Raw genomic sequence first — 26,914 nt, forward strand, 5'->3', positions numbered from 1 at the left:
TCACATCACTTGTGTTGGTCAATATATTGTTTACCCCTTCCTTATTGATACCCATCATGTTCTATTAATAAGTCCATACTCATAATCGGACTTGACTTTATGTACTCGAGACTCTACTTCATCACTACGATCCAACCTGAGAAATTCCTCTTTGCCTCAATAGTCTTAGCACTTCATCATTAAATTGGCCTGATTTAGTATCATATTCAAAGCCATAATCAACGTATTGTGAGAGGCATCAATTCTTATTAACTCTTTGACATCGAAGTTGACAATTTTTTTGGGGTGCCAACACGTATATGACACTCAATAAATTAAAATGATCATGTGTCAAATAAATTCATGTAAGCCTATGTTTAGTGATTTCTAAACTAATTGCCAGTGTCTTCTAATATACTTAATAAGTTCCATACAAATATTTCTAGGCAAGATTCTCTGACATATCATGAATTTGGGTTGGTTAGTCTGATCCCAAATATATCCCAATAACTATATTGTTGCCAGAGTCCGATCCAGACCCGCCACACATTTTCGCATAAAATTTCAAATTTAGCTTCACCAAGACAGTGCAATACTACCAGCGACTCATCACCGGATCATGTCAATAAATTATTTTAAACTAAGTAAACAAATAAATCACTTCTATGTGCAGCAACAACCGTTTATTACAAAATGTGTTTGCGGAATCTGGCCAAAAATAAAAAAGCAAAAACGGTGTACTGCAATCTGCAAGTCGCAGTTGAAAAAGAAAGCCATATAATTGCAAACGCAAGACATTAAAAAAAAAATTAAAGCCATTCGACGATAGGTCTGAATTTTAATTTAGAAGTTAGGCTTTAAATGAGGAAAGTTACCAAAAATGTCGATTCCTCAAATATTTGACCACGGAGAAATGAAGTAACAAAAAAAAAAAAAAAAAAAGCCTCTCTAAAATTTTAGAGAGACGATTGTGTGACAATCTTTAATCTACTATAAGAATAAGAATCTATTCTGAACAACAAAAAATCAAATAACAAATAAATATAAATTATTGTTGAGTCAACTTCTTCAAAATTTATGATTCATAACAAACTATTTTTCTCACAATAGCCTAAAAAGTATTATGCTAGCAAAACCCAAAATTTTAATTAACCTAATAAAGAAGTCCGATTTATTAAATACTAGTCCGCCTCAATTTAAAAAATAAAATTTAATTTAATTGCATGATAAAGAAACTCATAATAACATTACACTCGAAGAGAAGTTGCAAGAGTTCTAATGCATTTTTCTCAATTAGATGTAAACATATGGTGTGTTTATTTCGCAAAACCTAAATGATTTGAAAAGTATTTTCCCAAAAAAAAAAAAAATTGATCACTTAAATCACTTACAAAAATGAATGACGAAAAATATTGTCATCATTCGCGACATAAATTGTTATTGATAATAAAAAATTTATTATTGATGAATTTATTTCAAGCAATTCAAATAATCATTTTCAAAAATGTTTTTAAAATTGTTTTTCTCTCTAAAAAAAAGGAATTGTATAATCAATCATAATTATGTTTGACAAAAAAAAATCAATCATATTATGCTTGAAATTTGTTGTGAATCCCAAATTCCCATAAAAATTTATAGTTATCTATAATTTGATTTTTTTATTATCTAAAATAAATTGTTACTCTCACAATAAATTATAAATTATCATCTAATCGTTTCTCTTTTTGTTTCAACCACTAGTTGTTCGGAGGATGAGTTCACACTTATGAATGGACACGAACGGTTCCGTCCTTCGCACTCCTTTCGAGACGTGAAGACTGATGGGCCGAACATTGACTATTCATCATACAAGAAGGGCAAAAACGACAAGGTCGAAGATCATGGTGCTCTTCACCTTGTGGCCCTTTGGATTGTGGAAGAAACCAAATGGAAATAGCCATGCCTTATCCTTCCCAGCGATCGGATACCAATTTCCGAGGCACTCCAGCCTGGGAGTCGGCACACTTCTTTATCACGTGTCGTTTGTAACAGTAAAATTACAGGAACGTGCGGTGGTAATTAAGCCCGAAAATATCGAAACATATAATGATATTGTTTTATGACGTCAGACATGTTGTCGTGTTCGAGTTCGATGTCGTAACCCGGCGTCCGCGGGTTGCATGCTGAAGGTGCAAGGCCGGGCACTCAGGCCCTGCGGTTCGGCATGAGATGCCCCAAAATCCCACTGGACTCAATCCTGGTTCCATCTTAGGTCCCGACACCTAAACTATGGTGCATTTCGACGGAAAATCCCACCCAACCTCCCACACCTGACAATATTCTAGCAAAATTTTCTAGCCTAAAGTAATGTGTCATCTTGTGGAAATTAGGGCACCTTTGATTTAAAACACGTTGTTATGTCGTCGATATAAAAATATGAGTTAATACCCCGAAAAACCCCAAACTGGTATACTTGTGACAAATTTACCCCAAACTATTTTTTTAACCATCAAAAACCATAAACTGGTATACTTTTGATAAATTTACCCCAAACTGGTACATTTGTGACAAATTTACCTTCTATTAGTTTTCGTTAAATGTTACCGTCAAATTATTAAGTTAAATTACACGTGATAGTTTACTGATATACTGATTTGGGATTTTATGCGTCGTTTGTCACAGTTTACAATTTTTGTGATTTTTTTGTGGTATTAATCTAATTTAGCGGAGGGTATATTTGTCACAAATTTATCAGTTTGGGGTTTTTTGCGATCGAATAAATTAGTTTAGACTTTACCAAAAAAAAAAATAGTTTAGAGTAAATTTGTCATAAATGTATAAATTTATGGTTTTTTATGGTCGGGCGGGGTAAATTTGTCACAAATGTATCAATTTGAGGTTTTTCATGGTCTAAAAAATAGTTTGGGATAAATTTGTCACAAGTGTACCAATTTGGGGTTTTTTAGGGTATTAACCCTAAAAATATTGACTTTTTGAAAATAATACTGATGTTATCCAGCTATGTCCAAAAAGAAAACCTTAATTAGACTCGATCGAACCCTATGTCATTTATCCAGGAGATCATATGATGATTAAATCAAATTTGAGGCTAGAAAATTGATAATGGACCTGATTATGAGTCCAATGGCCACCCGTAAAAAGAATTGTCCAAAAAATCATAAATATATTACACTTTGATTAATTCAATCTTAAATCTTCTAATTATATCAATTGAATCATAAATATTCTCACGTTTTGCCAATTGAGTCCATATGGCCAATTTTAACAAAAAAAATCGCTAATGTCGACATGGGTAGTGCCACGAAGGACAATCAGTACTAATGTGGACCATATTTTTATTATTTCTTTCTTTCTTTTTTCTTTTTCTTTCTTTCTACTGACGAGGGTTGACCGGTGGGGAAAAAAGGAAACTAAATAAAAGAAAAAGAAGAAATTTACAAAATAAATTATAAACATTATCCCCATTAGCGTCGCCCTTGCCACATAAGACCATCGGCGTCGATGTCAAAGATTTCCGGCTAAAATTGGTTGGATTAACTCAATACAAAACGCAAAAATGTTTAGGACTTAATTCATGGAATTAAAATATTTAAAATTAAATTGGTCAAAGTACAATAGGTTTATGGCTTTTTGGACAATTTACACACCACCGGCATGCCTAAGTAACAAAGGCCCAAAGAGGCCCTCTTCGGAGGGCTTTTGCAAAGCTAATTAGTTATTAAACTTTGTCCAATCCGGTTCGGCCCGATAATTTTGTACATAGATTTTTTGTCACGGCAGGCCTAGGCAACAAAATATGCCAGGTTCACAAGCTCGTTTCGAACTTGCCCATTGACGTCATCTAATTGAAAGACAAAATATTTTGTTAATTAATTAATTAACAAGGGCAACAAGTGCATTTGTTAACAAACTCATCGGAAAAGTCATAAAAATTTCGGCAAAAAGTTTTATTTTTCAAAACCGGCTATAAGGGAAAGTTGCTATGAAGCAGTCACTTGCATCCTTTGAGACAATATACATGCCCAAATAAGTCGGCTCAAAGTAGTGATATGGTCGCTCATGTCATCTCGACAAATATCCGCTCATACATTTGCTTGCCACATGATTCATTATTGTTACCATAACATATCCTTACATGACACGTCATCATATGATGTGGGCATTATATGTCATGTCATACTTTCTACTCACATCCATTTTTCAAAACATACATGAAACACAATCCTGCCAAGGCACGACTTGATGTCAACCTTTCACTTGATTATGTCACCAAAAAGTAATTTAAGTACAAGTAGGAGCATAATCTTTGAGTAAATTACCTATAATGTATACAACATCCACAATATTCAATCTTTGAATGATTTCTCATAAATTATGTGCCAAAATTCGTAGTCAAAAAATTTGCACATAAATAAAGTAAACAATTTGCAAATAAAATTAACACTTCTTTACTCTAATATATGATTAGTGCCTACTCAAGTTATGATAATGGAAGGCAAGTTCTGAAGAAGACAAACATGAACGAAACATTTAAATGTAACAGTTGTGAAAGAATTAGAGCTAGCAAAATGGGTCATAAACCCATATTATGACCCATTTTTAGTTAAATGGATTATATATGAGTCAAGTAAAAGTTAAATATGGGTCAGAAATTGATTTGAAAAAATAAAACACAAAAAGAAATGGGTCTAAATGGTTATTAGGAAACCCACTTTAAATTTTAATCCCATGGCCTATTTTAATTTTATAAAAATATTTTTTTTATAAAAAATCGAAATGATAATTATTTTTCATATTTCAATTTCTTTTTCTTTCTTTTTCTTCCTTCCTTAGCTGGCGGCTGACAGCAGGCCAAGCAAGGCTCGAGCTTGCCGGCGTCAGGCGAGGCCTCAGCCTCGCCAGATTGGCGAGATGGAACCCCACCCGACGCCGGCGAGCTCGAGTCTCGCCAACGACTTGTAAGGCTTGGCCTCACCTATGGCCGCCAGTCGCTGGCCATCGTCATGGCCAGCGATCGGCCGAAGAAGAAGAAAAGAGAAAAGAGAAAAAGAAAAATAATTATTAAAAATTAAAATTATATTTTTAAAAAAAGTAAAAAATCGATTTTTTAAAAAATATTTTAAAAAGAATTATAAAATTTTTCCATTAAATTTTTATTGCATAAAAATTGTTAAAAAATTTGTTTTGCATAAAAATGTTTTAACAATACTTTTTTAAAAAAAAAAATCATAAAAATGATATTTTTTAGGTTTAGTTAAAAAATTTTATAAATACTTCAATTTATAGGTTTTTCTTAAATTTTTTTTAATTTTATTTTATTTATTATTTTTAATTTAATTTGAAGTTTTAATCCAATTAGCATATAGTAGAAGGTGGTTTTCCTAGAATATTAATAGGTTTTAGCAATACAAGTCGGGTCAAATATGGGTCGGGTACGGGTCGGGTTGGGTATGGGTCACTAGATTTACACTATAAGAATATGGGTCAAAACAAGTTAAATGGGTCAAATATGGGTCGATCCATTTTCGACCCGACCCACCCATTTGCCACCCCTAGAAAGAATTGGTTAGGGTGAAAAAAAGTTGTTTGAAGATGATGTGGGTAAGTTTTTCTTTTATTAAAATTGAAAAAAAAAGTGTAAGAAATAATATTAAATTAAGGGCGGGAGCCGCAAGGGGTAATATAGTTAATTCAATGTGACGAGGGATGTTAGGAGCCAATAACAAAGGGAAAAATAGTAAGAAATAATTTTAAATTAAGAGTGGAATCCGTAAGGGTTAGTATAGTCAATTTGATATGATAGGGATGTCAGGAGTCAACATAAGGATGAAAATAATATGAGCCTAAATAAGTAATTTGAAAAATATTTAAAATCATCCATGTCAGCGCCGGCCGCACCACGTAGAATAGTCGGCATCCATATCAGCACCAGTCGGTTGGTCAAAATTTGCCAGATGGATCGAATTGGCTTCAACGCGGGCTTCACAAGTCAAATACTCTTACAAGGTTCTGAATCTGCACCTTAGATACTTTTAATAAACCTGAGCGCAGATTTAAGATAAAGACAATTGCAAATAGACAGTAATTTAGGCATTCGTAGAATCATCCTGCCTTTTGGTCATCGACAAAGCTGTTTGTTTGTTTCGGGATACTGAGGAAATCGTTGATGGACTGGACGTTGAGGTCAGTGACCCAAGGCTGGCTTCCATTTTTGCAGTACAATGGAGAGGAAGGTTGTTCAATTGGAAAAAAGGAAAAAGAAAAAATCCTTTCCCGAGGCACATCTACTTGCACCACTCTACCAACTGAAATATGTTTCCCCGACCAGTTATATCTCCCGAAAATATACAAAAAAGAGAAGTTTATTTGATAAGATTAATGGGTAGGACACCTCATCTGCAGGCATTACTGTACTAAGTCGAGAGTTTGATGATTGAGTTCGGACCATTGTGTTCATTAGGTAAAATGGCCAAACGAATCAAGGACCAAAGTGCTTTGACCAAAATGCCGGGGCCAAAAGATGAAGTTGGTAAGGATTAAAATATTTCTCCAAAGTTTTCATCGCCTGTCCAAGGTGAGCTCTGGTATATCTATCTTTATGAGGAAGAGAAAAAAGCTTAAAATCTCTATTCTTATTACTACTATTTCACACTTAGAGCAACAAGACATCTATTTACACTCCATCCCCGCAGGGGATATAACCGGTCAAATAACAAATCAAAGAGAAGCAAGTGGGTAAATAGAAGATTTCAAGAGGCCTGGATCGATCGACATAAAGATGACTAGTTCCAGAAGAATGAGGGGCATCAAATCTTCCGTATCTTCACGGCTAGCAGCACCAGTGGAAGCAGAGAAAAAGAACCCCGGACCGACAAACCACGACGCGTGGAGACCTTCATTTTTGGAAAGTAACCAACCAACCAAGCCAAGTTTAAAGAGTTATCTCCAGAAAGAGACAAGTTATCAGTGGAAGACCAAGAAAGCTTCAAGAATTTATTTATTTATTTATTTATTTATTTATTTAGCTTCAAGAATTTCGAAAAGTGATCATTGAGACTAATCTGCCGGGAAAAAGCGAGAGCAGGGTTACGGCAAGCTGGGAAAGACAGAGCCGAAGGAGATGCTTTCAAGAAAAGCTTTACTCCACCAAGGAGCAAGATATGTACCGATTATAATAGTCGGATTCGAATCATCAGGTATGGGCAACTCACTTCAAGTAGACATGGCGAGACGTTAATGATGCAAACGCACAAAAGATCACTCAATCATGGTCCCATGTAGAGTCACCATTTACCACCACTAGTAGCCACCACCTGTTGCCATCGGCCACTATGGTCGTCATCGCTGCCCAACGTGTTTTGTCTGCAACTACCAAATCTTTGTAATTACACAGTAACCTCTAACCCCATGACATTGGAATTGCTTGGGACTCATATCATGTCTAGAGGAGATGCCAATCAAACTCAAAATCCAGAGGACACCAAGGAGATGACAGTCACGTAGCAACTCTAGTTAATCGCAGGTCTTTTCTTCAAACATACATATCATCTTACAATAAAAATAGTCCATGGTATTCTGATACCTTTCAAAGGCCTAATGAAAGTCCATATGAATGGGCATTTCATCAATACATTATCACTAGACATAAGAACTAGAATTCTTATTCCATTCCACTCTTACTTTGAGGTCTTTTTCCCTCCATTCATTTCCACCTCATTCCATTCATACCAATTTACTTTATTATTGCATATTAGTTCATAAGTATTATGGAGGTTGAACATCACCAAATAAATTCGCTGGAGAATGACCTTCTCAAAGCCGTGTGAGAACATTAGCAATCATGCATTCACGCACTTTGCACAAAGCCTCCAGTGGCTCTCTCTTCGGCATTGTGATTCCCATCCCTTCGGACAAGTCCACCGGCTCTTCACCGATTCGTTCCCACTCGAAGCATTGAATAAGTGCAGCTAGAGCCAAACTCACCACTCTATTGGCAAGGCCAGCACCGGGACAACTCCTCCTCCCCATCCCAAAAGGCAACAACCGGTAAGCATGATCCTCTTCCAATCCCTGGTACCTCTTTGGTATAAAACTTGTGGGATCATCCCACACTTTTGGGTCTCTCTGAATTGCCCATGCATTTACTAGGATCATGGTGCCTCGGGGCACGTTGAACCCTCCGACCATGCAATCCTCAGCAGACTCATGAGGCACTAGGAGTGGTGCCGGCGGAAACAATCGAAGCACCTCATTGATGATGTTTTGAAGGCAAGGTAGCTTCTGGATGTCTGCTTCATTAGCTAGACGGTCTCGGCCAACAATGTCGTCTAATTTTGCTTGAGCTTTTTTCATGACGTCTGGATGGTTGAGTAGGAGAGACATGGCCCATTCTATTGTCACTGTGGATGTGTCCGTGCCTGCACTTAGTATTGACTACCACAAATTGTGTTTAAGTAACAAAGTATGCTCAATAGTTTAAAAAATAGATAAAACTTGTTTTCCAAACTAAAGAACAATCGGATTCAGACGTAAAGAGGAAAATGCAAAGGAAAGGGTAATTGGCCGCTCTTATGGTCTTGTTCATGTATAAGTGCAAACTTTTTTTTTTTAACGCATCATGTAGATGTAGAAGTGATGTTCTACGGTGGCTTGTCAATGGTGACAGTTTTCTTGACGACAGACTTCGGCATGGTTCGACGGGTACTTAGCTCGAATCGATCGGATTTGAAAAACATGCGTAAGTTCAGGAAAGAAAAATAGAATTTGACCTCAATCATTTTCTGCGCACAGGATAGAAGATCAAACAAATTTTGTAATTGACAATTCTACGCATATTGCGCCCTATAAGAGCTCTTTCGTTTTGTCCTTTCTCTTCTTTCTACTTTGTAATCAACGACAAATTAGATAGCAGCCACTATTGAAGCGAAAAAAAAAATGCAGAACATTGGTGCATATAAGTCTCTCGGATATAAGCCCAAGTCATTGAACCAGTGGATGAAAAGGATTCCACATGAGACCATATGATTCAACGGTACATATGTATCGGGCTCACGTACATTAGGATCATGCAATAATGATTAAGAAATCCTATACTTAAATAGAAAAGAAAACAAGACCTTTTACGGAATAAATTAAATCATAGATGTGAAACTAGCTTTGCATTTTATTAGGTATAGAAAAGAAATAAATTATTTGTCAAATTTGTAAAATGCTAAAAAGAGGCGGCGCTTTTAACGTTCTAACTTCATGAAGGTACGTGTATTAGAAGATGCTAAACCATCATTCAAACCTAAGGGGCATAGATGATGGTTTTTTTTTTTTTTTTTTGGGAGGCGAGTCAATTTTTTGTCCATTTGCTCCCTTCACCTCTCGTTGCCCTTATTTCCAAACAAACCCACGTGTTCTTACCACTCTAAGCTCGCAAGGCGATACTGCAACAAATGACTTGTCACTCCTATTTTCTTCTGTTGGTGAGCACCGAAAGACTTCAGTCAAAGTCAGAAATGTAAATATTGAAGAACCATCTCACTGTACATGCATAAGTCAAGTCAACAGAACATGTGTTATGCACATACCAAGATTTGGCCTTTGATGATGTCGTCCGAGTAGCCCTCCAACAGCATGGAATCGATCATCGTCTCGCTCTCCACCTCTCGACCGCTGTCGCTTCTCTTCCTTCTTGACCGGAGCTCATCTATCATGCCCTGCAAGATCACATCGGACCTCTTAGCCACGTCCACCATCCTCCGTTCTCTCCCCTTGAAGTCCACTACCCTCCTCAGCACCCGCAAGAAATCACCGGGCTCCATCCCGCTCAGCTCGAATGTCTCCTTCATCAACTCCACGAACTGCCTGGCCACCTTGGTGTCACCCGCACCGACGGTAGCCCCAAAGCAGCGCTTCCCAGAGATCATCCTCATGATGATGTTGAAGGACATCTCCTCCAGCCTCGACCTCATTTCCACCCTCGCGAATCCGCCACCCCCTACCGCTGCCGTGGCTACCTCATAGAGGCTCTTCACGAGGAGCCTTACTTCCTCCAGCCGGATGGTGAGGGAGCAGGCAAGGCGGTGGGGGGAAAGAAATTTGAGTGCCGTGAGGCGGCGGAGGTTGCGCCAGTGGGGCCCGTAAGGGGCAGTGCCGATGGTCGTGCCACCATAGAACATAATCTCAGCAAAGAGCAGGCGGGGGCGGTTGGCGAGGATGATGTCATTTCTGGTAAAGCACTCCTCGGCCGCGGATGGGGAGGATATGACAACCACGGAGCGGGAGCCAAAGGAGAGGGAGAGGACCGGGCCGTAGCGGTCGGAGAGAGACTGAAGGGTCCGGTGGACTGGCTCTTTAATAAGGAGGAGGTGGCCGATGATAGGGAGTGAAGGCGGGCTCGGTGGGAGATTCCTCTTGTTGCTTCTCTGCAATTTGAACAAGAAGAGAAGGAAAAGGAAGGCGGATGCTGAGATAAGGTGCATCCCCACGTCTTCCATGAAGATGCTACGGAGACTACGTGTCCTGGGGGCGGGGGCGGGGGTTGGCGGGGCGCGGGGCGGTGGGGAGGAAGAGAGAGATAGTGGGGAGAGGGATGACATGGTTTTATAGGGTCCACACTTTAGACCATTTCTTGCTATAAAATATTTTTCCGCACAAACGACAAAAGATTTTGTGTGATTGACATTTCCACGCGTATTGCGCCCTATAATTGCTGTTTAATTTTGTCCTTTCTGCTTCTTTCTCCTTCGAAATCTACAACAATCTAAAAAGCGGCCACCATTGAAAAAAAAGATGCATTGTCCTGTCACACATCACTCTCGGGGATGTGAGCCCGATTCATTACACTTCTGGATGAAATCTCCACAATAGAAAAAACAAGCCTATATGGTCCATCAATGCATATGTACTAGGCTCACAGTCATTATCACGACCTAAATTTCGAATACATTACCTAAAATTAGGTTTATATATTACTAAGTTTGTCCCCAAGCCCATACCAATTCGCGACCTAAGATTCAAATATTTAACACGTAAAAAATTATTAATTAGGAGTCATCACTAATCGATTTATGATAAGTCGATTAAGTACCTAAGTAAAATAATTTGAGGATTATTTCACTCCTACGAATTAGAGACTAATGATATAGGACTTGATTACATTAGATTTCTTTAATGCCCTTTCGGTACCATTTCTTTTTAATTTTCAAAAATGTTTTTGCATACAGCTTAGATTTATTTTAACTTAAATTTCTATCATGCAAACGGGTGATCACATGGGTACTCAATCATTATTAAACATTCAATAAAATAAATTGCATCAAAAGAATTAAACATACAAAGCAAACAATTATTTTTTGGATTTTCTTGAAAATTAGAATTCTTAAAAAAATGCATTTTTTAACTAAATGACTTAATCTTATTAATATGCAAATTCTAATTAAATAAGCCTATTATGTAAACTAGTTATTATGCACCTCATGACCTAAATTCACTAATGAGCAAATTCTGATTAAATGATCCTATTATGTGAACTTATTAACATGCACCTAATATTTTTGTATCTTTTATTGAAATTCAGATTTAATAAAAACCCTAATTAAACTATCTAAAAGGGATAATTTTCTAATTTACTCTAGGAATTAATTTGACTTAAACCTTATCCTATCTTAGAAAACTATTTTTTGACAAAATAAAATAATTAAAATGTGAGAACATTATCTAAAAAATTAATTTATGTCCAACCCTAACTTATTTCTAAAAATGCAACCCTAAAAATGTAATCCTAAGAAAATTCTAATTTACTAAACCTACATGTCCAATTTACTAAACCTATGTCCGATTTACTAAACCTATATGCTCATGCAGAATTTTGATTTTTTATTTTATTTTTCTGATTTTTTTAATTTTTAAAAGATAAGTAATTATTAAATAAAATCTAAGCCATCAACAAAATAAATGATTAAAATAATCGAAAAAATAACTTATTGTTTAACAAGTCAAATTAACGATTATGATAACTCTAATTATCACAACAAAGAGATTAAAATAATTAAAAATCCGATCCGAAGTCTTACAAATCAAATTAATAATTATAATGATTTAATAATTAAAATTCTACCAAAAAGTCCAAAAATAAAATACAATTAAAAAAATAATCCGATGTCTCTTAGATTAAATTAATAATTACACGAATTCCGGACAAAATCATAGCGGATAATGCCTACAAAATATGCACAAATATTAATATTGACAAACCATATTCTAACTTAAACAATAATAACAAAATTTAAAATGAATAAATAAATGACAATCAAATAAAAAAATGAAAATAAACTACCTAGGGAGGACAACAGTATCGATAGAGGGCTGGCACAAATGAAGGAAACAGCTGACGTCGGAACTCCGGCGAGATCAGGCAAGGTCCGGCGAAGGTAGACCTGCAACAAAACAAGGGATCGCTTCGAGCAGTAGGTGGCTTCGCCGGTTGCTGGCGTGGCAGCTACCGGCATGAGAAAACGAGCATCGGTCGGGGGGCGTCGCACAGTGAGGCGGAGCAGGGGGTGTCGGAGCTTCTGGTGCTGCAGATCAGCGACGACAGATGCGGAACAAGGGCGTCGGGGCTCCTGTGCTACGGGTCGCAAGCGAAGGGGAGCAGATGCAGGTCGGTGCTGCTCCGGCGTCGGGTCGCGGCAAGAGCGGCGTCTGGAGTCGAGCACGGTGAGCGCGACGGTGGCTGGCGGAGCTTCGGGCTGGTGTCGGGTCGGAGCAGACACCGGCGGAGCTCAGGCGGAGGGAAGCGCGTGCGAGCGCCGGCAGCAGCGGGTCGCGGGTCGTCGAGTAGAGTGGCGAGGCGGCGGTGCTGGTTCAGTGAGAGGGACAACGGCGACTGGCGAAACGGCGGTGGCAACCGGCGCACCAGCGAGGGGATCGGGCAGCAAGCGTCTCCGGTGAAGGAGTTCCCCGAAGAAGACGATGCAGCCCTTTTCTCTCTTTTCTTTTTCTTTTTTTTTCTCTTTTTTTCTCTCTCCCTCTCTCACGTCCCTTTCCCTCTGCTTCTCTGCACACTTTTCCTCGCCCCAAAGAACCGAAGCTCTCCCTCCTTCTTCTCTCTTTTCACTTTTCACTTTTGTGAGCTTTTTTTTTTCACCCCCCAAAAGAGTTTTTTCGATCGAAGAGAGCCCCTGAAGTCTGAACCGAAGCTTTGCATCCTTTATTTATAGAGGAAAGACTCGAGTTTGTTGAAGATTTCCCAATATATTTGCACATATTCACTTAACAACTCAAACAATAAAAAGGCTCCAAAATCAAATAAAAACTGATTTTTTTTTAATTTCGAAATGAGGATATATTTTCAACAAGAAATATTTTCAAAACCGAAGTTTTATTTTATTTTTTATTTTCTAAAAGATTAGGTGTCAACATTCATTGAGATCATGCAATAATGACAAAGAAAAAAACAACCCTATACGCAAAATAGAAAAGAGAAACAAGATTATTTAAAATATAAATCATATATGGGAAACCAATTTGAATTTTGTCAACCATTAAAAAAAAAATTAATCGTCAGATTTGTAATATCCTTAGAAAGAGCCGTCGTTTTTAACGGTCTAAATTCATGAAAGTACATGTATTGGAAGATTCTCAACCATCATTCAAAGCTAAGGATATAGAAAATGCCTTTTTTGTTTGGGAAGGAGGTCATATTTTTGTCCATTCACTCCCTTCACCTCTCATTTCCTTTCTTTTCAGACGAACCCCCGTGTTCTTACCACTTTAAGCTCACAAGGCGGTATAGCAGCAAATGACTTGTTATTCCTATTTTCTTTTGTTGGTGAGCACCGAAAGACTTTAGTCAAACTCAGAAGTATAAATTGTGAAGAACCATCTCACTGTACATGCATAAGTCAAGTGAACAAAACATGTGTTATACATATACCAGGATATGGCCTTTGATGATGCCGTCCGAGTAGCCCTCTGACAACATGGAATCGACCTGAGCTCGTCTATCATGCCCTGCAAGATCACATCGGACCTCTTGGCCACGTCCACCATCCTCCTCTCTCTCCCCTTGAAGTCCACCACCCTCCTCAGTGCCGGCAAGAAATCGCCTGGGTCCGTCCCGCTCGGCTCGAGTGTATCCTTTATCACCTCCATGAACCGCTGGCCACCTTGGCATTGCTTGTGTCGACGGTAGCCGCTAAGTAGCACTTCCCAGAGATCATCCTCATAATGATGCTGATGGCAAGCTCCTACAGCCTTGACCTCATCTCCACCCACACGGAATCGCCACCCCCTGCTACCGCCGCAGTCAACTCAAAGAGGCTCTTCACGAGTAGCCTCACTTCCTCCAGCCGGATGGTGAGGGAGCCAGCAAGGCGGTGCAATGAAAGGATTTCAAGGGCCGTGAGGCGGCGGAGGCTGCGCCAATGGGGGCCATAAGGGGTAGTGCTGATGGTGGTGTTGCGCTGGCCGTGGATGGGGAGGATATCACAACCACGGAGCGGGAGCGGAGGAGAGGGAGAGGACGGGCCATAGCGATCGGAGAGAGACTGGAGGGTCCGATGGACTGGCACTTTAATAAGGAGGTGGCCGATGATTGGGAGTGAAGGTGGGCTCGGCGGGAGATTCCTCTTGTTGCTTCTCTGCAATTTGAACAAGAAGAGAAGGAAGAGGACGGAGGATGCTGAGGCGACGTACACCCACCCGTCTTCCATGAAGATGCTGTGGAGTGGAGACTACCGTTGTATGTCATATTTGGGGCTGCATGTTTTTGTTTCTCGGATCTGTTTAAAAACAGATTTTGTGTTTTTTTAGTTCTTGGAACAAAAAAAAACAGAAACGCATTTGTTTGCTTTCTATTCTTTTTTTTTTTTTTCGTTCCCGACAAAAAGAACAGAAATTAGAAAAAAAAAAAAATTGTTTCTTTGTTCCAAACGATTTTGAAGAAACGATTTTTGTTTCTTGTTTCTTCTTCTCTCTCTTCTCTTTTCTTCCTCTTTCTTCTTCTTTTCTCTTTGGCCGGTTGCCGGCCTCGCCATGGCCGGCAACGCCGTCAAGGGTCGGCGACCTCGCGGAGCGCGCGCGGCCCCGGCGAGGCCGAGCGTCGCCGGCCCTCGGCGAGGCTCGGGTCATCGGCGCAGCAGGCGCGGCCTCGCCGGATCCGGGCGAGGCCGCCGGCCGAAAGAAGAAAAAAAAAAAAAAAGAAAGAAAAAATGAAAAATAAAATAAAAATATTAAAAAATTAAAAGAAACAAAAAAGAACATAATATTACCAAACGTGTTTCTATTCATTTTTTATTCCCGAACAAGTTTACCAAACGCATCTTTTTGTTCAAAAATTGTTCCCCGAATGTAAACATTTTTTTCTATTTCTGCGTTTCCTGGAAATGCTTTGAAAAACGTTACCAAACGCGCCCTTTTATTTTAAAGCGTGAAAATTAGACCCGACAAACCCTATAAATCCTCTAACCTATCGCATCATTCTCCCCACTCTCTCTCCCAAATAAATGCGAAAGTAAGTGATTTAATGTAAATTATACAAAATAACAAGATAAATTAAATACTAGATTAATGTGGTTCACATCCACGAGAAGAGCAATTAAAAATTTTGCTATAAATCAAGCGATATAATGAAAATTACGACTATCCTCGAATCAATCAAACACTCTCAGTGTTTTATAAGTTTCAATTACACTCAATAACTCACGCGATGTTTCACCCCACAATTCCTCACAAAATAATTTTTTAATCTCATGAACCAATTAAACAAATGTTACCACAAGATTTCATCAGCTATAAACACTTGAATTCTTGGATGTAGTTTCATGAATAAATTCATTGTCAAATGGTACTTCAAGACTTCGCACGTCTATCTCTATATGAATGATGCGTTTGATTTAGCTTTCTCAATGTGCCTTCAACCTCAATACCCCTTAGCAAAGCCCCTTGAGAAAATGTTGAGATGTTTGGCAAATATTTTGAAGTAGTTTTCAGCCAAATGTAAGATTTGGGAATGTTGAAAACCCACTAGTATTCCAAAGTAGCATTTGCAAAATGTTGAGATTAAAATTAAAATATTTTTTCCTTCCAGAACTACCCTTGCCAATTAATTAGTTTCTAATTTTGCCCTCCTTGTAATTGTTTGTCTTCTTCATGTGAGGATGGTTGACGATGGCCGAACATGGCTAGTGAAGGGTCGATACCTCGGGTGACATGACCTCTAGCGACCTTCATCCAAGGTCGTGCAACCCTAGGTTACAATTGCCTAGGTCTCACGCAACCCTCGGCCCCTAGCAGAGGCACATGACATCAAACAGCCCTCACATAGGTCTTGTGTGAGCTTAGTCAACACCGTCAACCCTAGATTTGGCTTACTATCCGCCTAAGCCCTTCGCAAGCTCCGACAAAGGATTTGAATTTAATTTAACATAAAATATAAAAAAATGCAGCCAAAACCCCTGGTTAATGTTTTTTTTTTTTTTGGCCAAACTCTAATTTTTACCAAACACAATTTATATTTCTCTAAAAGTAATGATTTTCGGCATTTATTACATTATACCCAAAAGCCTATTTGTAAATTTGAATCAAGCTTAGCCATAGACTGCATCCTTTTTGTGTTTTCATAAACATGGGCGCTTTCATTTTTTTTTCTTTATATACTAAAGCGGCGACCGGAGGTGAGGGAGGAGAAAAGCAAACCCCTGCTTTTCATTTTCCTTTGCTTTTCCTGACAAAAGACATGACTCCAGACGTACAGGTAGATATTTATATGGGAATTGTGGACCCCTTTTCGGTCTTGTAGTGCCCTTCATTTAATTAGCTGAGAAGAAGTTTCAGTCTTTTACCGCTCCTCCACTAACCCAATTTCGGTATATTTCCCTCGTTGGTAAGAACGCACTTAATAATCATTCTATTTTTAAAAAAAAATTAATTAATTAAAATAAATTTTCTTAATTTCATTCCTTAAATGAGTTTCTAAAAACTTAAAAATGTTTAGTAAATGTTCAAAATTTGGAATAATATGCATTTGATAGAACTCTTAAATATTTTTATTTCTTTTAATTTTTTGAAAATTTTATTATATTTTTCTCTTTCTCCTTTTTCTTTTTATTTTTTTTCTCTTCTTCTTCCTCCTTTGTGGCGGCCGATAATTGGTTGAGCGTGGTCCAACAAGCTCGCTGAAACCTCATGCTAGGGTGAGGTCCGGCGAACTTACTGAAGGCTGGCCTAGCCATCGACGAAGCTTGGCCTCGCCAGGTCTAGAAGGCCAATCTCGCAGTAGCTAGGTGAGCCTATGACGACCTCATCGAACCTCTCCCAATTGATTGCCGCCATCATCAGTAGAGACGAAGGTGGCCTGGGATCGGCTAGGAGGAAGAAGAAGAGAGAAACAAAAAAGAAGAAAAGAAAAGAGAAAAAGAAAAGTTTGACTTGATTATTAAATCATTTTCGGAAACAAAAATTATTTTTTTTTTTTACTTCTTAGTTCTATTTCAAATCTATTATTATGAATAAAAAAAATGATATTTGTTCCTGAGAATAAAAAATTTGCCAAATGGATTTATGTTCTTTTTTTTGTTCCGGGAACCAAAAATATATAGAATCAAACATTATTTGGAATGTTATCAAACAGGGCCTAGATTTCCTTTTTATTTATCTTTTAATTTCTAAACTTTAGATTTTTTTTTAACTCAAACTTGAAACATATTTTAACAAAAGTAATACTCCATATATCATAATTATAATTAGAAACCGACATACCGAACTCTATGTTGCCTATATGTATTTGTCATTTCTACATTCATGACTTATAACTGCAATAAGTAGTTATTGGACACATTGAGATTTTTTTTTGTACATAGGTCATTGGAAATTCTTTTTAATTTTGCTAATAAGGCCCTGTTTGCTTGAAAATCACTCCCTTTAAATTGTTGAATGACAATAAATATTATCACACGTCGATTGATCAAATCTTGGTCAGATAATTCTCACTTCGAATTGATGAACGATTGTGTCGAAGGAAAGAGAACACGTATCTCTTAGAAAGAATAAGAGCAAGTGTTTGATTAACAAAAGAAAATAAACATCTTTAGTGACTGGAAATTTCTAGAAAATTACTGGAAATAAATTGTAAGTAAAGTGCATTGACACAAGTAAATCTTGTTCTTTATATGGTTGCGCATGTCCTTTCCTCTTTAGAAGCGCTCCTTTTATAACCCGTGGGTGGCTGGCCTCTCTTAAAAATTGTTTCCCATTCAGTGAGATCAAATTTCAGCTCCTTTGAATGTATGGTTGCTCTTACCTCAGGAGCTTCACTATAGTAACTGTGTCGAGTTTTAACTTTCAAACTAGTGATAAGATTTTGGACCGTGTATATTTGTTTTAGGGTTTTTCGAAGAAAGATATTAAAGGATGTGTTTATTTACACACCTCTAATCCTAACTTCTACATTATTTCTCTTATTGTTGGATCTTTAGATCTTATGACTTACCAAGAGACTTTTTCAACTTTTGGATTGTACTCCTATACTCGTTGTTGAAGATAGTGAAATACCTCTCTCTCCTCATGATTTTTCCCATTTTGAGTCTTCTACGTATATCCCGTGTCTTATATGGTTTTGATTTTGCTTTTAACCTTTACTACTTAAACTTCACTTAGTGCATCTTTCAAATTTGTTTTGCAACAAACTAATTGACTCAATTACATATTAGTTCATAGGCATTACGGCATTTGAGCATTTGAACATGACCAAAATCAATCATGCATTCACACACTTTGCACATAGCCTCTAACGGTTGTCTCTTGGGCATTGTGAGTCCCATCCCTTTTGACAAGTCCACCTGCTCTTCGTCGATTCGTTCCCACTCACAGCATTGAAGAAGCACCACTAGAGCCAAACCCACCACTCTATTGGCAAGGCCAGCTCCGGGGCAACTCCTCCTCCCCATCCCAAACAGCAACAACCGGTTTGCATGACCCCCTTCCAATCCCTCATATCTATCTACTTTGAAACTTGTTGGATCATCCCGCACTCTTGGGTCTCTTTGAATAGCCCATGCATTTACTAGGACCATGGTGCCTCGGGGCACGTTGAAGTCACCAATTGTGCAATCCTCTGAGGACTCATGGTGTACTAGGAGCGGCGCTAATGGAAACAATCAGAGGGCCTCATTGATGATGTTTTGGAGATGCGGCAGCTTGTGGATGTCTGCTTCATTGGCTAGACAATCTTGGCCTATGACATCATCTAGTTCTGCTTGAGTTTCATCCATCGTGCTTGGATGGTTGAGTAGGAGGGACATGGCCCATTCTATTGTCACCGTGGATGTGTCCGTGCCCACACCTAGGATTGTCTACCACGAATCATAGTTAAATTATCTACTCAGTATGCTTAGTTGTTTCAAAGAGAGATGAAACTTGTTTCTAAGATCAGATGAAAAAGAGGAAAATGCAAACGAAAAGGTTCAGTTGTGAGTCAATATCTATAAATGGCCGCTCTTATGGTCTTATTCATGTAAACTCCAAAATTTCTGTAAAACGCATCATGCAGATATAAATGTAATTCGACTGGCCAGTACCTATACTCCACAAGTTTTACTAGTAAATCATTTAACTTGCATAAATTTTATAATGAAGGAGTCCCCAATTTCGATCAACTCGAGCTAACATAGGTATCTGCAAGAGTATGGCGTGGACAATTTAAATATCGGTTACCATCCTAGGAAAAGAAAAGTGTTGGCATGATCCCCAACTCACATGCATCGTAAGAGATGGTCTCCATATGATAGCCAAATGATCCAATGTGGTATCAGTATCTCGCTCACATGCACCGGGATCGTGCAATAATAAATTAGAAAGATGACTATAATCAAAATAGAAAAGAAGTATAAGACCTTTAAGTGGATAAACCACAGAAGAAAAAAAGGAAAAGGCAATTCTCCTTCTTCTATTCTTTGTCAAATCGGTATGCCTCTACCAAGCATAATAAAAACAGTTAAATTGAAGGATAAATGCACCAGAAATCCTAAAACTTGTCATGAATGTGCAATTAAATCCCAAAACATACAAAAAATGCAATCAAATTATTTTGTTAACTCTATCCAATTTTAATAGAAAATGTTGGCGTCGCTTATAAATTGTGTCCACTCATTAAAATCAAATTTTGACTACATATTTGATTGTATAATTGTTCTTGCTCAGGAAACTCGACCGTGATAACTAATTTTTTTTTTTTTTTTTTTGGTCAAAAGAAGTGACTATTACTTAATTAAAGAGAAGTCTTACAAACCACAGAAGGGGAAAGATCTGCGCATAATATATTCCATAGGGGAAGAGGGGGGGAAGACACCCAATTACGTGGTAGGGTGTTTTGTCGATGGTGTCGAGCAATCCAATCCGCCGCTGCATTGGTTTCTCGTGGGCTATAAATCACCGTGAAGTCGTTGTTCTGCTGAAGCCCATGCGTACACCTGTGAACGATTTCTTTAAGGTCCCATGTACATGCGGCCCGGCCCATGACCATTTCTACTGCAGCATAACAGTCACTTTCTATGAAGTAGCTTCCAGTTCGGCTTCCAAGATCCCGCACGTGGTTCGTCTTGAGTTTGTGCAGAAACGATATCCCGTGAGAAAGTGCTTGAGTTTCCGCTTCAGCTGCCGAGGAAACCCTAGGCCGTGACGCGAAGCCGTCGAGAACCCTTCCAGCTACGTCTCGTGCGATACCAGCGACAAAGCGGGAAATCTCCGGGTCTCCACGACGCATCTACGTTCAACTTCAGGTTTTGCCCTTCCGGAGGCCTCCGGTGAGCGGGTGAGTTTTGATTGAGAGCTCGCTCGCCTTTTTTCGATCTACCCGTGCTGAGCGTGTACTGTTGTTCCTTTGCTATTAACAGCAGATCTGCTGGTTGGGGTTCCTTTGCGCGGAAGATCCGGTTGTTTCTTGCCTTCCAGATGTTCCATAGGATGAGACTAATGAGTTCACGATCGGGTGAGTTCTGATCTCTTCGGAAAGCTTTTAAAATCCACTGATCCGTGCGATTGATGCTGTTATTTGGCCTGATCTGCTCAAAAATGGGGTCTTGCCATACTCGCTTTGTCCATTTGCAAAGAAACAGCAAGTGCTCTGTAGTTTCCATACACGAACAGCATACTGGGCATCGTGGGTCACTTACAATTTTTCTTCTATATAGGTTTTCCTTCGTTGGGAGGGCATTTTGGCATAGACTCCAGATGAAGAAGCGAACCTTTGGAGGCACATCAAGACTCCAAATTTGTGTCCACAAGGTACGTGGACTTGGCTAAAATAATTGTATTCATACAACTTTCAAACAACAATTTTGATAAATGCTACCGCCTAAGACTTCGACTACGATTAATCTGTTCCCCCTATTTTTATCCTTGCAGTCAATTTGATTTCAGCCAAACTTGGTGAATCGATGTCAATGTTGCTCGCCATGACATTGACTTGAATGACGTCGACTCGACTATCAGTCAAACGCTTCCCCCATTGTCGACCTAATTCTATTTGCTTCTTACAGTCAACATCAGTGTTTGACTGTTCATTTCATACATGGTCTATATCACGTCACTTGTATTGGTCAATATATTGTTTATCCCTTCTTTATTGATACCCATCATGTTGTATAAATCAGTCCATACTGATAATCGGACTGGACTTTATTTACTCGAGACTTTGCTTCATCACTACGATTCGACTCGAGAAATTCTTCTTTGTCTCAATAGTCTTAGCACTTTATCATTAAATTGGCCCGATTTAGTATCATATTCAAGGCCATAATCAACGTGTGGTGAATGGCATCAATTCTTATTAACTTTAACTCTTTGACATCAAAATTGACAATTTTTTTAGGGTGCCAACAGGTATATAACACAATAAATTAAAATGAGCATGTATCAAATAAATTTATGTAAGTCTATGTTTAGTGATTTCTAAACTAATTATCAGTGCCTTCAAATATACTTAATATGTTCCATACAAATATTTTCTAGACAAGATTCTCCATATCATGATTTTGGGTTGGTTAATCTTATCCCATATCTATCCCAATAACTATATTATTGCCAGAGTCCGATCCAGATCGGTCACACATTTTCGCATAAAATTTCAAATTTAGCTTCACCAAGACAGTGCGATACTACCAGCGACTCATCATTGTGTCATGTTAATAAATAAATAATTTTAAACTAAGTATACAAATAAATCACTTCTATGTGCGGCAACAATCATTTATTAAAAAATGTGTTTGTGGAATCTCTCCCCCCAAAAAAAAAAAGCAACAATGGTGTACTGCAGCCTGAAGTCGCAGTTGAAAAAGAAAGCCATAGAATTGCAAACATATGATATTAAAAAATAAAAACCATTCGGCGCTAGGTCTGAATTTTAATAGAGAAGTTAGGCTTTAAATGAGGAAAGTTAACAGAAATGTCAACTCATCGAATACTTGACCGTGGAGAAATGAGGTAACCCAAAAAAAAAAAAAAAAATCCCTCTAAAACTTTAGAGAAATGATTACGTGACAATCTTTAATCTACGAATAATAGATTATTTTGAATCATAAAAAATCAAATAACAAATAACTATAAATTATTGTTGAGTCTACTCATTCAAGAATTTATGAGTCTAATAAACTGTTTTTCTCATAATAGTCTAAAAACTATTTACCCAAAATTTTAATTCACCTAATAAAAAGTCTAATTTATTAAATATTGGACCGCCTCAATTTTAAAAAATTTAAAATTTAATCATGTGATAAAGAAATTCATAATAACATTACAACTCGATTAGAAGTTGCAAGAGTCCTACTGCATTTTGCTCAATCAAATGTAAACATATAAATGCTTTTGTTTTGCAAAAACTAAATGATTTGAAAAATATTTTCCATAAAAATTAATCACTTGAATCACTTAAAAAAAATGAATAACGAAAAATATTTGCATTATTCACAAAAATATTTAGACATAAATTATTATTAATAACGAAAATATTTATTATTGATGAATTTATTTCAAGCAATTCAAATAATTATTTTCAAAAAATATTTTCCAAATTAAATATATCTCAAGAAAAAACGAAATTGTATAATCAATCATATTTATGTTTGATCAAAAAAAAATTAATCATATTATGCTAGGAGTTTGTTGTATGTTATAAATTCTTAAAGAAGTGACCCCATAAAAAATTTATAATTATCTATTATTTGTTTTTTGTTATCTAGAATAGACTGTTATTCTTATATTAAATTATACACTATCATCTTATCGTTTCTCTCTATGTTTCAACCACTAGTTGCCCAAAGGATAAGTTCACACCTATGAATGGCAACGAACAGTTCCGTCCTTCGCACTCCTTTCGGAATGTGAAGATTGATGGACCGAACATTGGCAACTCATCATATGAAAAGCAAAACGACAAGGTCGAAGGCCATGGTTCTCTTCGCCCTGTGGCCCTTTTGATTGTGGAAGAAACCAAATGGAAATTGACATGGCTTATCCTTACAAGCGATCGGATACCAATTTCGGCGGTACTCCAGCCTGGAAGCACACTTCTTTATCACCTCTGGATTGTAATCCTATAATCACAAGATCGTGCGGTCGTAATTAAGCTCGAAAATATCGCAACGTGTAATGATATTGTTTTATGAAGTCACGACATGTTGCGGGTCCGAGTTCCATGTCGTAACCCGTCGTCAATGCTGAAGGTGTAAGACCGGGCACTCAAGCCCTGCTGTTCGGCATGAGGTGCCCCCAAAATCCCACTAAACTCAATCCTGGTTCTATCTTAGGGCCCGACACCTAAATTCTGGCGAATTTCGATGGAAAACCCACCCATCCCCGTCCCCTGACAATATTCTAGCAAAATTTTCTAGCCTAAAGCAATGTGTCATCATGTGGAAATTAGGGCACCTTTGATTTAAAACACGTCTTTATGCCGTCGAAATAAAGATATGGACTTTTTTAAATAGTCTTGATGTTATCCAGCTACAAATAGATAATTCGATTCCATGTCCAAAAGGAAAAACCTTAATTAGACTAGACCCAACCCTATGTCACTTATCTGGGAGATTGTACAATGATTAAATCAAATAGACCCAACCCTATGTCATTTATCCTGGAGATTGTACAATGATTAAATCAAACTTGAGGCTGGAAAATTGATAATGGACCTAATTAGGAATCCAATGACCACTAGTAGAAAAAATTGTCCAAAAAATTATAAATATATATTACACTTTGACGATTCAATCTTAAATCTTTCAATTATGTATATTGAGTTTTAAATATTTTCACATTTTACCAATTGAATTCATTTGACCAAATATTAACCGAAAATCACTAATCTAGACACAAGTAGTGCCACGAAGGACAATCGATACTAATGTGGACCATATTATTATTTTTATTTTCTTTTTCTTTTTCTTTCTTTCTACTAACAAGGGTTGGTTGGCAACCCTTGGGGGAAAAAGGAAATTAAAGATAAGAAAAAAAGAAGAAATTTATATAATTAATTATAAACATTGTCCCCGTCAGCGTTGTCTTGCCACATAGGACCATATGCGTCAACATCAGAGATTTCCAACTAAAATTTGCTATATGGACTCAACACAAAATGCGAAAAATTTAGGACTCAATTCATAAAATTAAAATGTTTTGAATTAAATTGGATAAAGTACACTAGGTTTAAGATTTTTAGACTATTTCCACACTACTAGCAGGCCTAAGTAACAAAGGCCCAAAGAGGCCCTTTGGGCGGGCTTTTGCAAAGCCAATTAGTTATTAAACTTTGCCCAATCCGGTTCGGCCCGATAATTTTGTACATAGATTTTTTGTCACAACGGGCCTAGGCAACAAAATATGCCTGATTCACAAGCTTGTTTTGAGCTCATTGATGTCATCTAATTGAAAGACAAAATATTTTGTTAATTAATTAATTAACAAGTGCAACAAGTGCATTTGTTAACAAACTCATCAGAAAAATGATAAAAATTTAGGCAAAAAAAGTTTAATCTTTCAAAACCGGCTATAAGAGAAAGTGGCTATGAAGCGATCACGTGCATCCTTTGAGACAATGTACACGCCCAAATAAGTCAACCCATAACAGTGATCTGGTCACTCATGTCATCTCAACAAATGTCCATTCATACATTCGCTTGCCACCTAATTCATCATTGTTACCACATGTCATTACACACCATGTCATCATATATGCCATGTCATACTTTCTATTCACATCCATTTTTCAAAACATACACCAAACACAATTATGCTGAGGCGCGACTTGATGTGAACCTTTCATGATAATATCACCAAAAATTATAATCGCATCTCATATTTTTAGAAAACTAGTTGATAAATGCATGTTGAAACTAGATTGAAATACATAGATTATGCAGGGATGTTAACCGTTCCCTACATGTATCACAGAATTTGGACATAGCATTCCCTAATTAAGTTATTGTTTGATTAGATTGATCGTTTATGAACATGGACCAACCAAAGCAAGTTAAGTAGAGAAAGAACTTCTTAAAGTTGTGCAAGAACATTAACAATCATGCATTCACGTATTTTGAACACAGCCCCTAATGGCTGTCTCTAGTGAGTTTTTTCAGGTAAAAAGTCTAACTTCATTAATTGAAAAACTTACCTTCCAAAAAATACCAAAAGTCGAAAGCAAGTCCCAATTTGCTTCGGGCTTTCAGCGTTGTCAAGATTAATTTTTTTCCAAAGTGGTTTTCACAATAATTTGCCAAATATCACAATTTTTATCGAATGGATTTTAGAGCTCAAAACTCCTTGGAAAGCTAAATCGAATGTAGTCTTAACTTATTTTCATAGGGCTAGTGTAAAATAAAAACATCCAGAAAGATTATTCCACTTCATATTGTTCCATGTTGCTTCCTAACCTTACGCGTACTGTAGGTTTTTGGTGTCTCTAGCTAGCATTTCTTCATCGTTTCTTCACGAATGTGATCATCTCCACTGGCCAGGAAGGGCGTGATGATTTCACGCGGCTTGCACAAGGCCTGCAAAGGCTCCGCCGGCGGTGCAGTGAGGCCGTTGCCCTCCGTCATGTCGATCTCCTCCAAGCCAACTCTCCGCCACTCGAAGCACTGGAGCAATGCTCCTAACGCTAACCCCACCACTCTCCTCCCAAGAGCAGCCCCAGGACATGCTCGCCTTCCCGCACCGAAGGGAATCATTTTGAACCCTTCATTACTCTCTTGGCCCGCCGTCAAATCTCTCCGGCATGAAACTCTCGGCATCCTTCCATAGCTTGGGGTCCCGGTGAAGGCTCCACGCGTTTACCAGCAGCATCGTACCTCGCGGAACGTGGAAGTTACCGATGGTGGTGTCTTCCGAGGATTCATGTGGTAGAAGAAGAGGAGCTGATGGATACAACCTCATCGTCTCGCTAACGACGTTCTGAAGATAGCTGAGATTAGCGAGGTCGGATTCTTCAAGGAGGCGGTCATGTCCAACTTGATTCTATTTCGTCGCAAGCCCTTCGCATTGCTTCGGAGTGGTTGAGGAGAAGTATCATTGCCCATTCTATCGCGGTGGCCGTGGTGTCGCCTCCACCAACCAGCATTGCCTGCACAATTCACAGGATTAATTTACCTAAAGTGGGTCTTCATGTTATAGCAAAAGAGAACTGCTAGCTTTACTAAAAATACTTTCATCTGATACACTGACAGCAAAATAAAAATCATTAAATATTCAAATACTCTAATAAGTATACACTTTTCAGTTTTGGCAAATGTTTTAATTAAGAGTTTAGAGTCTTATCTATCTATATAAAAAATATTTCACATTGATAAGACGTTATATAGATTCATAACAAAACTAGTTTACTGATATTAGTTATTAAATATAATCCTTTTTTTAAGTGCTACTTAAATTTTAACACGTCATTTAGTAAACGAGCTCCTTA

At 37.9% G+C, this 26,914-nt stretch overlaps 1 protein-coding gene, 1 long non-coding RNA gene and 1 pseudogene across 2 annotated transcripts; 1 reads left to right on the forward strand and 2 right to left on the reverse strand.

Moving 5' to 3' along the window:
- Positions 1 to 7,468: 7,468 nt before the first annotated feature.
- On the reverse strand, positions 7,469 to 10,580 carry LOC104447845 (isoflavone 3'-hydroxylase). The gene is made up of 2 exons (XM_010061578.3): positions 9,555 to 10,580; positions 7,469 to 8,412 (listed from the first exon to the last, which is right to left on the reverse strand). Exons 1-2 carry the CDS (start codon positions 10,563 to 10,565, stop codon positions 7,792 to 7,794), a joined length of 1,632 nt encoding a protein of 543 aa, XP_010059880.3. The 5' UTR covers positions 10,566 to 10,580; the 3' UTR covers positions 7,469 to 7,791.
- A 10,154-nt stretch (positions 10,581 to 20,734) lies between these two features.
- LOC120294759 lies at positions 20,735 to 21,607 on the forward strand. Its single transcript, XR_005552059.1, has 4 exons — positions 20,735 to 20,776; positions 20,859 to 20,953; positions 21,156 to 21,249; positions 21,370 to 21,607. It is a non-coding gene; the product is annotated as an uncharacterized LOC120294759 (long non-coding RNA).
- Positions 21,608 to 25,783: 4,176 nt separating this feature from the next.
- LOC120294744 lies at positions 25,784 to 26,664 on the reverse strand (annotated as a pseudogene).
- Positions 26,665 to 26,914: the final 250 nt, after the last annotated feature.

This window comes from Eucalyptus grandis, chromosome 6 (genome assembly GCF_016545825.1).
Source record: "Eucalyptus grandis isolate ANBG69807.140 chromosome 6, ASM1654582v1, whole genome shotgun sequence".
NCBI lineage: Eukaryota > Viridiplantae > Streptophyta > Magnoliopsida > Myrtales > Myrtaceae > Eucalyptus > Eucalyptus grandis.

Bases quoted from the DNA above. Each gene is read 5' to 3' on its own strand.
- LOC104447845 (XM_010061578.3), bottom strand. From the start codon at position 10,565: ATGTCATCCCTCTCCCCACTATCTCTCTCTTCCTCCCCACCGCCCCGC. The intron at 8,413-9,554 runs GTATGTGCATAA...AATTTGTGGTAG, and splicing joins TCATCAAAGGCCAAATCTTG to TCAATACTAAGTGCAGGCAC.